The following is a 14101-nucleotide window of genomic DNA, read 5'->3' on the forward strand; positions in this document are numbered from 1 at the left end:
GGGGGGGGGTTTGTGGCCCCCCCCCCCCCCCCCCACTGGATCCGCCCCAGTAAAATGATGTTGATGATGAATTTAACCTAAAGAAGTGCACACTGTGTACTTACTGTATAACCTTGCATTTATTAGAATCTTGACTCAATGAGGATTGTGGTGATGATAGGTGTAGGCTTCTGTTATACTTTTGTTTCTCAGCAATAAACAAAAAACAACATTGAATTATTAATAATAATGATGACTACTATTAAATTCTACAGTTCATCAGACGATAACTCAGAGTGTACGAGTCCTCCTACAGATGATGTCTTCACTAACGAGTCTTCATCTCTTGAGTCTTGCCCAGAAAGTAGAAGTGCATTCTTATTTCCTTGGAAAGGCAACACCATTTGTCCACTATGATCTTTGATGGCAACGCAAGTGCTATACAGTATTCACCATTAGATACTTTAACACAATAGGACTCAACTCCTTAGCAATGGACATGTAAAGTTTGGTTTCCATAGATTTGCTCACCGACAGTTGCCAGGAAGGTTGAATCTGGTTAAACTTTGCCGATTGTCTTGCAGACGAATCAGGGTGCTTTCCCGATTGCGTCAGGGCAGCTAGCAATGCACCCCGATTAGTTCAACCTCTGTTGACTGTCGCTGATAAGGTGAGCGATTCTATGGAAACCTATGATCACTAATGGAAATGGTATTTTCAAACTATGGTCTTTGAAGGCAGGATTAAACCTGCTTTAAATTGGGTTTATTATCTCTTGCCAAAGTTTGTTGCAAGGTTGTTTTTAAAAGAAAGATTGTAATAAAATCAAATGTTACTGTTATATTTTTAAAAGGAATAATTTTGTCAATCAGTAAAACTACTTCAGTCTGTAAATGTGTACAGTCCTCAGCACTGCTGCCAGAAAAATGTTTTTAAATTAAATTACTAAATTTTATTTAATAGTTTGATATTGTGAATTGTGTGTGAAATAGTAATATTAAAATTCTAATAACTGGTAAGGATTTTAAAATTTTCAAGATAGGTTATATTTTTTTAACTTTATTGTAGTCTACCTGTTCTTAGACTGTTAAATCATTCTTTAGATGTGTAATTTAATGTGCATCAATTACTTTTTGAGCAGATTATTTCAGTAATTCCAACAAATTATTTGCAAATACAGTAATGTGTCTTATCACTACAGTATTTAAATGTAATTTATAGATTTTATAACTTTAGCCAAGGCAAGTGCACAGAAGAATTCGCATCTCCAGACATCAGTACAAAGGTTTTTCTTGTAGCCAGAGATAAGATCAAGAGCTGGAAGATTGTGCTATGTACATCCTGTTAAATTGCCTTGTTTTAACAACTCCAATGCACACCATATTCTGGTTGGAACATTAAATGATTTAATCAAAATATTATTCATTAAGAACTATATTTTATTATAGACGTACTGTAATACAGTAGTTTTTTTTTACTAAGTATAGTACTGTTTTATATTGTCATCAGAAATTGTAATAAATATTGTTAAATGTATGTAGCTGTTTTTGTGAATGTTATATTGTGAAAATGTGATATTATTTATAGATGGAGGAGTACAATATAAACAAAGCTATCAAAGCTTCACATTAATGCTTCAAAATATGTTTAATACATTTACAAAACTTAGACTTAGAGACATTAATATTTCAATGCAACAAAAATAAGATGGCACTCCAGCTTGTAACCCTATTACAGTACTATTAACCAGACTACTACTGTACAAATAAAAAAGAATGCAAGAATGGTGGTATTTATCTGTCCTTTTTCAATTTCATCATCATTATCTCCACATGTTCACAGTGGTCCCTAGTCGCTCAGAAATTCAGACAGATTCCCGTAAGCAAGCAAGATTCTTCTGGAAGATAACCCATCTCCCACAGATTTATAATATTTGCATGTTTTCACTGCTTTATTATCAATTGTCTCATGTAATTATGTGCAGCAAAATGAAATTAGATGGATTAAGAAAGCTTATTTAACCAATGTCCCAGAAGTCCTTTCTTCCAATTTTGGACCTTTGTGTTCAATTTGTTGATTTATGCAAAATACAGTTGAACCTGCCTAAGTTGAATCCAAAATGTCATTGCAAAATTGTTTTAGATAAAATTTGCCTTACAGATTGTTGATTAATGGAAAACACAACAATTTGGCATACCTGCCAACCCTACCGATTTAGGCGGTAGGCTACCGATTTTCTCACTTTTCTACCGCCTACCGAATTACCAGGCTGTTCCGTCTCTTATACACATCTAGATGTGTATAAGAGACAGCTGTAATACAGTAGTTTTTTTTTACTAAGTATAGTACTGTTTTATATTGTCATCAGAAATTGTAATAAATATTGTTAAATGTATGTAGCTGTTTTTGTGAATGTTATATTGTGAAAATGTGATATTATTTATAGTTGGAGGAGTACAATATAAACAAAGCTATCAAAGCTTCACATTAATGCTTCAAAATATGTTTAATACATTTACAAAACTTAGACTTAGAGACATTAATATTTCAATGCAACAAAAATAAGATGGCACTCCAGCTTGTAACCCTATTACAGTACTATTAACCAGACTACTACTGTACAAATAAAAAAGAATGCAAGAATGGTGGTATTTATCTGTCCTTTTTCAATTTCATCATCATTATCTCCACATGTTCACAGTGGTCCCTAGTCGCTCAGAAATTCAGACAGATTCCCGTAAGCAAGCAAGATTCTTCCGAAGATAACCCATCTCCCACAGATTTATAATATTTGCATGTTTTCACTGCTTTATTATCAATTGTCTCATGTAATTATGTGCAGCAAAATGAAATTAGATGGATTAAGAAAGCTTATTTAACCAATGTCCCAGAAGTCCTTTCTTCCAATTTTGGACCTTTGTGTTCAATTTGTTGATTTATGCAAAATACAGTTGAACCTGCCTAAGTTGAATCCAAAATGTCATTGCAAAATTGTTTTAGATAAAATTTGCCTTACAGATTGTTGATTAATGGAAAACACAACAATTTGGCATGTAAAATAAATTCGACTTAGAAGTTATTCGATTTATGCAAAGTTGACAGGAAAGTTTAACTGTATATTCAAATACTCAATCTATTGCATTCTGACAGCCATATCAATTCAATAATGATGCTGAGTTCTCTTTCATTAAAAAAACATTCTTTACATTTGATTTATATCCATAATACATACAAATCTGAAAGGATCTAACATTAAACATATTAACTGAAAGTATATTTTAGTTACATTCACGGTGATACCGATGGGCTGGCTAAGCACCCCAAATTTGATTTAAAATACAATAATCACCAAGAATGTTATCAATAAATATTAATTTTCATATATTTAGAGCTGAATAACAGCAATGCAAATTGTATTTCTAAAGCAAGGTATACAATATGAAATTAAGGTACAGCAGAACATTTTAACAGACACTGAAAAACAAGACTGTTTCAGATATATCTGAAACCAGCATTAAAATCATTTTTTTTGCCAAGTATATAGGAATGAGGATTTAGTACAGTACTTAAAACTTGTCAGGTAGGTCAAACATCATTTCGTATTATTTCTCCCGACGCAAAACGCCATCAAAATAGCATTGCAGTACCGCTGCTACTTGGGGATCAAATTCATCAACTAGCCACCCAATGTAAGCTTGGTGGTCAAGTGGTTAAGACATCAGGCTAGTTACCTGGAGGTTGTTGGTTTGATTCACACCTGAATCACACAGATTTCTTTTGTATACACACAATGAGCACCCAAACATTTGGTGATGTACCATCATCACCCAATAAATATTCAGTAGCATTGTCAATAGCCAATCATTATTCACTGTCCTCTCCATCTAATACAGAATTTGTTTAAATTATTTAGAACAATTAAAATAGAAATCCTGAGTTTAATTTGATGTTGAATTTTAAGCATTGTCTCTTATTTGCTCCTCTGAATGAGTCTGACATACCTTTGGTGGTGGTTTTGCCAGTGTTCTTCCAGACTGATCAATTGTCAGCTAGTCAAAAACAACTCCCATGTTAAAATTGTTTTTTTTCCACTCTTTAGCCCGTGGCTTCTTTAATTTTAATTAACGTCTCCTAGTGAAGGCAACTGACGACAATTAAAAAAACATTCAACTTATCCAATCCTTTAAAAATTGTGAAAATTTGAATAAGAAATGCTCTTTCCTTCTGATGATGACTGTGCTACTGTACATAAACTGTTTAGAGTTTTACCCTTATGATCATATCCATGTACTGTATAAAAGGGTTGTTGACCAGTTTAAAGCAGGTGCTACGAAACAACAGCATTAAACAAAATATTGCATCCAACAAGTTTGTCTCCAACAATTGACATCCACCAACATGATTTATGGGCTCAGTCCAAGGCGTCTTTCTACAGCACACACCTTATTAGCTGCTCTTGATTAAGCTTATTTTACAGGAAATATAAATTTGTGTTTACACCAATGATCACCTTATTGTAAGCTTAATATTGCTTCATATAGAAGAAAAATTAATTTTTATAATATTCAAATGTTACTGGCACAAGTTTATGAATACTTTATTAAGGGCGATCGTTGAAAGGAATGTCCACAGATGTTTTTGTGGTAATTTTTGCTGTTTCTGTGTCTAGTTCACACTGACACGATATCAGGTCAAAGTTGATGCCAACCGGACAGATAATTGGTACGCACTTGCGTATTTGAGAAGTAGGTGTTGTCTTGGATACTAATACTTCTTCACATCTGAAATAATATGAAAGATGACGAGGTAAACCTCTAAAATTAATAAATCAAAAGTAACTCATTGGTAACTGGCTGCACTTATGAGGCCTGTAAAGCCCCATTTACACTAGACACGATTACGACACGAATAATAATCATAATAATTGTAATATAAAAATTGTTGACTGTGCGCACAAGCAATGTAATTTCCTCTTGTTGGATGAAGAATACTTTGACTTTTTGGATTTTAATTTCACCCTTGTTAACAGTTTGTACTCCTTGATAATAATAATAATAATAATAGTGTAGTTTTATGTAGCACCGTATCCATCCAATATAAGATGCTCAGGGTGCTTGATATGTGGATTCAGGAACACGATCAATGATTTTCTTCGCCCCTAAGGGTCCTTTCGTGTCTGTGCTACCCGGTAACCCGGTACCAGCAACTCTTGTCATCCACCAAGGGGCTATCTGTTCCAGTACACCGGGGTATCACCCTACTCGTCTCGAATGATGGGTTCTTTATAGTGCACACGAGCCATTGTATACACAGGGCCTATGGTTTATAGTCCACATCCGAGAAGACTTGTTCTACTACCAGATCCATAGACAAGCGTGCCGTTCGAACCAGTGCCAATACTACGGCTGTATTTTGCGGCACCCCTGCTAACCGGCCATTTGACTCGCTTTGATGGAATGTGAACTAGATATTTAAAACCTCAAAATGGTGAACTATCATAAAAGTAGAATCCAGACAGGTCATGACGTTATTCTTTGGCATATTATAATTATATTATAATCCCGTCTGACTAAGGTATTAAGTAGCTTTACCTTTGGAAATAGAAATCAATGATAAAAGCTATGTTAATATTAGAAACTGCGGGAATATATGGGAAACACCTTGCTGACCCCGAACTGATGCAAAGATCACTATAATCTTTTAGAATTTAAGCCTTTATCCTTTGAATTAAATTTTCAATGAGGCTATTTGCAAAAATATGTATATCATGAAAGAATGAAAATACCCCATAACAAACAATGCAAAAAAAGATTGAATGGATTTGTGCAGTATAGTTTAGTTTTGTAATCTATTTTATTTTATTGCAGTGCACACACATATATTTGACAACTTCATATACTATAGGTATTAAAAAATAATAAAATCATATAAGAATTTATGAATGTCTATCTTCATATTTAGCCTGCATGTAAGTATCTAAAGTTATAATAAATAACACAATGATAAAGAAAGAGAGATACAATGATTGGAGGAAAAAGTAAAATGTAGTCGAACAGGTAGAATACTGTATGTACAAAATGCTGCAACCTTATAAAAACTATAGTTGATGCAATTAAATTTTGCAGCGTGGTTGGCGCAGTTTGGATTCTCTACAATTTGTTCCTCTGGCAAGGCAATTATGATAGATTTGCTTCTTTCGACCAAGGAGTATAAATGGGTACCTAGAAGATGTTGTGGCATTAAATGTAGTTTCATATGTGGTGTAATCCTGCAAAAGTCCCCAGGGACCAGAGAAGGTTGCACTTTGTGCCAGTTTGTCTATGGATTTTATCCAGGGTATTAATGCGTTTATCATCAGTTACTTTGGAATTGCCACCATATAAATTTGTGATATTACTCTTTTTCTTGTTACTGTTATATATTATTATTATTAGAGTGGAGTTGAATAGCTAGAGTGGAGTTGAATAGCTTGGTGGTTAAGATGCTTACCTTCCAATCCCAAGGTCCTAGGTTCAATTCCTGTCAATTTGCAGGATTTTTTCTCAAGACCTAAACAACTGCACTAACTAAACCTCATATTGAGATTTAGTTTGTGTAAACCATCGTGTATGTATGTTTGTCTTGTGCAAGGGATTGTTACCTACTCGTAGGACAGTGCTATGTATGCTATTGACAATCCTTGGTGCCTGTGTTGTTTACCTAAATAATTATTACTATTTGTATATTAAAATGCAATACATAAAATAAGTTCATACTTGCACTTCAGCTCATTGAACACCTTTGGTAGTTGGCAACGTTCCCTGGCATGTTTCTTGCACTCACATTGGCATGACTCTTCATTGAACACCTGTCGCTTTCTACTGCACACCCTAAAAATATCAAAATAAACACATTTTATGAACACAATTAATATATTACAGTATTTGACCTTTTGACTGTACAGTAGGCCCTGCATTTTATGTGATTGCTGCATACTCTCAGTATACTGAAGTTGTAAAATGCGGGCCACGGTCCATTGTCAACTGGTTTCATTCTTGAGGTACATTGTTTGGATGGTCTGCCCATTTTCAAGCATCAAGAATGCTTTAAAAGAATTCAATTTTGATCTGAACTATAGATAGCGAACCTGTCCAAAAGCTTGTCTCATCAAAAAGCTGAACCTTTTTTAAATGTGAGAAAACATTTGCAGAAATGATGTAGAAGCGAGATAATAAAAAAAAAGTTATAAAACATCTTTTAAGAGAAAAATAAGCTTTGATTTCTCAAGGGTTGATTCGTGAGAAAGGAACTGCGGTTAGTATTCTATTGAAGTTGTTGAATGAGTCCCAACCAAATGAATAATGATCAAATTTAAAAGCATATTATCTAGCAATTGAGAAAGCGAACAAAACATATTGTTCCATTTACAGTTGGTACGAGGACTTCCTGTCAATCATGTCTGTATTTTATAAAATATTAAAATTTTCACTCCACCTGTTGAACACAGGCTAGCCAAACATTGTATCAATATATATCATCATAGGTTTGTCAAATACTTGAAAGAAGCAACAGCATTTACAATCAAATAAAGGTGTAAATGACGAATCCTTTGTTTTCACATCCCCGGATATTAGTAAGGCTGTCTCTTATACACATCTAGATGTGTATAAGAGACAGTACATAAACAAAACAACCAATTTAATTTAGATGAAGACAGAGATTACAGGGTGATCAGACAGACCTCAATAATTTTATGTTTTCATCAAGTTAGAGGTCATTAAATATTTTAATTTGTGTCGGAAGTCTGTTCTATGCCTTAGTTGCACAGTATAAGAATAAAAGAGTTTCCACTGTGGCTCATACAAGGCAATAGAACAAACTATTTTTTGCAATTGAATTGGTAAAATATCCTTACCGTTGTTGAGGAGTGGCATTGCATACACAGCTACATGTTTGAGTGTCCCAGTACATGGTGTCTGTACAAGTCTGCTTGCCTCTGATACACTGACAAGAGCACTGTGCATACCGATGGATATTCAAATTGCAATGCTTCTGCTGCACCTTGCACAAGCACTGACAACTGTCATCCTCCTCCATTGTTATAGAATATTCCTCAAATTCTCTCCCACCATCACCGAAATTCGGTAAATATTTCAACACCTATACGCAATACGGAAAGAAAATTTATTTTATTTCCTCATTATGAACTGGTAAAGTACAGTGCTTTTATTCTCCGACGTGTAAGCAACTACTAAGTTTAAGAATTTGAGCTGTATTTAGTCATAGGGAATATCAAGCTGTTTCTAGGATTTGAACCCAGGACTTTGAGATTGAAAGATGATCACCTTAACTGCCAAACAATAACCACCAGAGCAATTAAGAGTATTTCCTAATGTTAATTCATTGTAATAAAAATAATAATTACTATTTTTTTTAATCTACAGCATTAAATGTTTGTTTTTGTAGTATAATAAAATGAATGAATCTTAATGGGGCTTCCAGAAACACTCACTAATCAAGCTGCTGGAATCTACTATTGTCTGCTATATGCATAATCTGCATCAGGCATTAAAAAAAAAGTCAGAGCATACAATAATACTTGAAAATACAAAAATAAATTAAAGATTACTGAAACGTGAGTGATAAGGATTAGAAGATGTAAAGCAAAAGTTGCGGTAAATCTGAAACCACCGGCAAGATTAAACATTGATAGCTTAATCTCGCCTCCAGGAGGATAAAAACCGCTCTGAACTTTAACCTCTAATGTACACAGGCTTTTGAAAAGTAGGAAGGCAGAGATCAATGTCAAGATAAGACAACAAAAGGTTAAGAAGAAAAATTTTGGAACCAATTGAAAGCTGAAGGCAAAAACAATAGTGTGTTAGTCTTACATTAATGACGACCGGTTGTGTCCGTACAGCTGTGCATTCATAGAGGTCGCTGGTACAACACCCGCTGCATTTGCGTAACGTCACACAGGGAGGCCAAAAGAACACGTTGGGGTCGTCACCCTTCGGTACGTCGACTATTTTAACCCTTGGAATACACTTTGGTAATTCAGCAATTGAATGTTCAACTAAAATAAAAAAGGAAAAAAAAACAAATTTGCACTGAAGTAAAACATTTATTTTATGCTAAATGATGTTATTCATGAAATCTATCATCTTAAAATAAAATGGTCAATGGTTGTGCACTTGTATAGCGTATATTACTTGTTGATAATTCAAAAAAAGGTGCATCGCCAAAATAAAATATAACCACATACATTAGTATTTCAAACAACAGTATTAGTAATAAGATGGTATGGCTGAAGACAAAGTATATAAATATCAAGTAAACATTCCAAGGAAGCATGTTTTGAATCCTTTGTTTTCACATCCCCGGATATTAGTAAGGAATGTGTTGTAAATGTGAGGAGCAAAATAAAAGAAAAAGCTGCAATGAGTAGACTTTACTGTTTTAATTATACTGTGTTCAGTTAGAAGAGTAGTCTCTGTAGTTACTTGCATCTTATGATACTATTTTAATTTACAGTAAATTACTAGAATGTTTCCTACTAGTGCTTGGATTCAGATTTTTTTTGGCAAATTTCCAAAATCTGAATTTTGTACAGTAGCTATTTGTACATCGATATATGGAGGATTAAAAATTGCTGATAGTTTCGAGTAAAGGGATTTCTCTTCTGGGTCACATGACTGTCTACTCAACTTGGTGTACTTTGGCTGACATTTCATCTGAAATCTGACATTTCCAAGTCAAAACAAATCTAATTAGAAAACGTCTTTGTTTATATCACATTTTATCCCACAGTCAGACAATATAACTGATACAGAATTCACTCTCATCAGAGTTTTACTATAGTTTTTTAAGATGCTAGATTGCTCACAATAGGGCGAGACAGAAATATGTGTATTTATGTCCATTGAACCCCCTCCTTCCTCCTCCCCCTCCTCCTCTTAAAACAAAATGGCTCAGCAAGATTTGTGTAGAGCAGCATTAAGTCACTACCGTGCATGTTCATACAATATGTCCAATTGTGCACTTCATAAGAAAGTATAATACATACTCCAAGTATTGAAATACACGCCATCGTGCTGGGATTCAATATTTCGACATTAATTATGTCATCATCAGGAAACCATCATGCGCACTTTATCTTATAGCAAAAACCTGATTGCTCATAAGCTTAGATTCATACCCACCAATTAAATATGAGCATTACACTTTTTTCTTTTTTTATATTAAAGAACCAGTAAAATTTTTCCCAGGCTCAGTTTTATTTTTGCTCAAAATGTTCTTATTATGTTCTTCTTTTACATACTTTTCACACATATAATTATTGTACAGCAGTATACACTGTACTGGAATGTAGGTAAAAGTGGCCCTCGGAAAAAGTGGCCTCTGAAAAAGGGCCCCAGAAAAAAATCCCCCAGTAAAAATGATCCCAAGCGACAGGTAGGTACACCTACTCTACTGTATTATACAGGGTACATAGTCTCACCTTCTGCACGTAAGCCACAGATATGATTTTTTGGTTTTTCTAGTTTTTAAAAATAAAAATATCATTTGAAATTTTACCTCAGCCTCAATTTGTTCTAATTTTTTTCTTAATTTTTAAACAATTTCAGCCTCAGTGTTCTTATAAAATGTGTTCTTATAAAAAAAAAGTGTACTGTTCTAGATAGAACTGCTTTGCAAGTGAGCTAAGGTACAGCTTTGAATTTATAGATCAAATGCACAAATCATGTTTTTTTTTTTCCCCCGGCCTGCAACTATGTACTTTAACCAGGAGGCATTACCATGCTAACAATATATAAGAGGTGAGTTCTCTAGGGGATAAATTATTATTGTTTTGTTGATTTCAAGAGAACAGTATTACATTTCACACAGGACACATGGATTCAAACATCCATAACTCAATAGTGACAACCTTACAAAAATGATTGACAGGAAATGCCATTGAACAGACAGACTGACACCCTAAAAATATCAGCTTTAGTGCATAACAGCAGTATGCTAATTCAGTTAATTACACACTTTGTACTAATAGGTGGTTAGTTTTCTGTCACATTAAATCTTGTGTAAATCATATGACACACTTTTGTCAACAGAGATGTGTTAGGCTTTAACTTGACATTTCCAGCTGATGGTGTTACAAAATTAGACTTTTTGCCAAGGTGACTTCATAGATTTAGTTGTAATTATTTTGATAATTGCTACCGTAGGTCTAGTTACTGTGTGAAAATTGACATGGACCTGAATAATGCAGTGAGTTGAGGTTATAGTCAATCAATTTGTGCTTGGGCAATATATTAATGTAGAATGTACACATATTGCCAACGTGACCATGAGCTATGACTGCATAGAGTTCTACAATTTGTCATCACAATCCATAATCATCATTATCTACCATTATCATCACAATCCATCCATTCTATATTCTTTTAATTTTTTGTTAAACAATCTTTATATCGTATATATTTTTGTTATCACAGAATTTCATGTTTAATGACTGTCTGCACCCACATTGTACTAGAAGTGAAAGTAAAAATACTCGTATAGAACAGTCTTGGAGTAATATGCAAGGTAAAACAACTTTCATATGTACTAAGCTTGGTGCACTAAGCTCTGGAATATACTCTCAGATGATATTAAGATAAACTTTAAACCTATGACAGTTTCAAAATTTAAAAATTTATACCAGGTCTGTAAAATCTAAACCAAATACTGCCTTTACCTTATACATTTATTTTTTTTTTTTCCCCATGTAAATGTACTTCTTCATTGTTACTTTTTTATGTTCATTATTTAATTTTTCTTATTTGTTAATACTGAACCACTTTAGAAATCAATGCTTTAGCACTGAAAGTGTCATTCAGTATAAAGAAAGAATAAATAAAATGTTTAAACTGTACCATTTTGAAAATCAGTGTAAATAGTACTGAAAATGCCTACAGTATAAAGAAAGAAAGAACAAATAAAATAAATAATCATCATGATTATCATAATCATCATCAATATCACCACCTTCATTTAGTTTTATTTTTACCATTTTTTTACTATTGCAGTGCAGTATACTCTACATTAGCTCACCTTTCACTTCAGGTTTTAATAAACAGACTTGCCAGAACAATTCTGGATGCAGATATTAGGACACTTGTTGATGACCTTATGAAATCACTAAATTGGCCACGTGTTAATCAGCGATGGGATCACAATATTCTTTTATTGACATTCAAATGTTTAAAAGGCTCTGTTCCTGACTATTTAATTAATTTTTTTATGATTATCACAATATAAGTACAAGAAGTAAATCTAAAAACACTTTGGTCTTGCCAAAATTGCCTAATGAATCTGGTAATCATGATCATCATCATCATCATCATCACCATCTTCATCAACTTCACTGCCATACACAATATTATGGTGAAGCGGGTATCAGGTGACCATGCCTTTTTAAAATTTGGCCTGTGTTTTCCAGCAAAATCAGTTACAGGTTTCAAAAAATTATCGAAGAAATTTTTATATCCTGAGGTATTGTAATTGTACGTAAGTTTATACTGTACACTTCAGCGCTTTGATCATTTTTGGAAAAAGCACTATATAAATGATTTTATTATTATAATATTACCATCATCAAAGCATTATTATAATAACCATTTTACCTGTATTTCTGTAGTAATGAACTACTGGTAACCTGCACAGAGCTATGTTCTTTACTATACAATTTTAAGACATGTTAATATGAAATGATTAAAGCAATATGAAGGAGGAAAGAAATATTTTAAAAAACCAAAAAAAAAACATGATTAATGGGTTCAATAGAACACTTTCGCGAAATTTGAAATGAAAATTTCCAATAACCTTGCAGCTACCACTGGGGGGACTTACAGAGGCCTATGGCACTTTGCGTTACGTGGTTACCAGTGTGCGCGCGACACTCTATTTGACACTAGCTAGCTGCTCAGGCAAAGCTAGGCTGATGGAAGTTCCCCCAGTAAGTTGCGAGACGTTGGCGGCGCTGTTTTAAAATAAACCAGATGAAATGGTCTACAGAGTGAGCAAGAACAATCCCACTAGCACTAAGCAGCTAATACAGCACCAATGAAGCAATGCAACTATTTATAGAAGGTCTCAAAATTCTATTAGCACCTTTAAATACCACATTACTTTTACCATATACCTGTATACTGTAAGTTTATATCAACTATAGAATATGGATTTTGTGATAATGTTGTTAGTTTTAGTTAACCTGCCACCATTGCATGTTTAAATTTATTCAAAATAAGACATTAAGTTTGTGTATCACTCACTTTTAACCGACATTTGTCAAACATAGTCTGCCTTCTGCGGGAGCAGTAATAACCCCTTACCGAAAAGATCAACCAGGAATAATTATATAAAAATTAAAAACTGCAATAAATTACACAACAAAAGCAACCTTTGAATGGAGGAAACCACCACCAGGATGGGGCAAGAGCAAGAATATAAGCAAGAATTGATCTTACCTTGCTTGTTTTCTGGTGGGCTTCTACGGGTAACCCTGGCCCTGCCTCTTAGCCCTAATGCTAAACAAAAGCATGTCTCACGTCAAGTCATGCATTTTACATAATTTATTTAGTTGCACATAATCGAGAACAGTAGATCATCTGTTCATTTAACTTTCTGTTTATGTAAAGCGCAAGGGTTTTTTTTTATGTTGTTACTGTTGGATTAAACTGTACTGTTTTTATTTTGATTTGTATTCAGAGTTAGTTTACCAACTGCTGTTATTACTTTTTTCGATATTTTTAACTTTCATGAAAAAATGCAATCTAAAAACAATAAGGATATCATTAAAATACAATCAACATTTTTATACTGCACCAGAACAAGTAAATTTAGTAGGATAAAGAAAAAAACTATATGGTTTTAACAAAATACAATATAACACAGACACAAACTACAGTCAACAAATACAGAATAAACACCAAAAAATTCCTTGTCTATCTAATTTCCAGTGGGAATATTTACTTCACTCATACTTATTTACTTCAATGACTTCACTCATTCTCTACTTATTTACTTCACTCATACTTTACTTATTTACTTCACCCATACTCTACTTATTTACTTATTCTACTTATTTTTTCTTCACTTACAC

At 33.5% G+C, this 14101-nt stretch overlaps 2 protein-coding genes across 2 annotated transcripts in view; one reads left to right on the forward strand and one right to left on the reverse strand.

The window, feature by feature from the left end:
• LOC117112047 (cyclin-G1-like) overlaps window positions 1-1493 on the forward strand; it is a 7136-nt gene extending 5643 nt beyond the window's left edge. Inside the window, exon 8 of the mRNA XM_033255103.1 lies at window positions 255-1493. Within this exon, the coding sequence (XP_033110994.1) occupies window positions 255-396 (142 nt within the window). The 3' untranslated portion in view covers window positions 397-1493. The remainder of the gene's footprint in view (window positions 1-254) is intronic.
• Window positions 1494-2470: 977 nt separating this feature from the next.
• LOC117112038 overlaps window positions 2471-14101 on the reverse strand; it is a gene marked incomplete in the record, with an annotated part of 15634 nt that continues 4003 nt past the window's right edge. The window contains 4 exon segments of the mRNA XM_033255092.1: window positions 2471-4760; window positions 6735-6848; window positions 7874-8118; window positions 8850-9034. Of these exon segments, the coding sequence (XP_033110983.1) occupies window positions 4580-4760; window positions 6735-6848; window positions 7874-8118; window positions 8850-9034 (725 nt within the window).

This window comes from Anneissia japonica, unplaced genomic scaffold (genome assembly GCF_011630105.1).
Source record: "Anneissia japonica isolate Jap-2015-1 unplaced genomic scaffold, ASM1163010v1 scaffold288117_len521816_cov214, whole genome shotgun sequence".
In the NCBI taxonomy this organism is placed as follows: Eukaryota; Metazoa; Echinodermata; class Crinoidea; order Comatulida; family Comatulidae; genus Anneissia; species Anneissia japonica.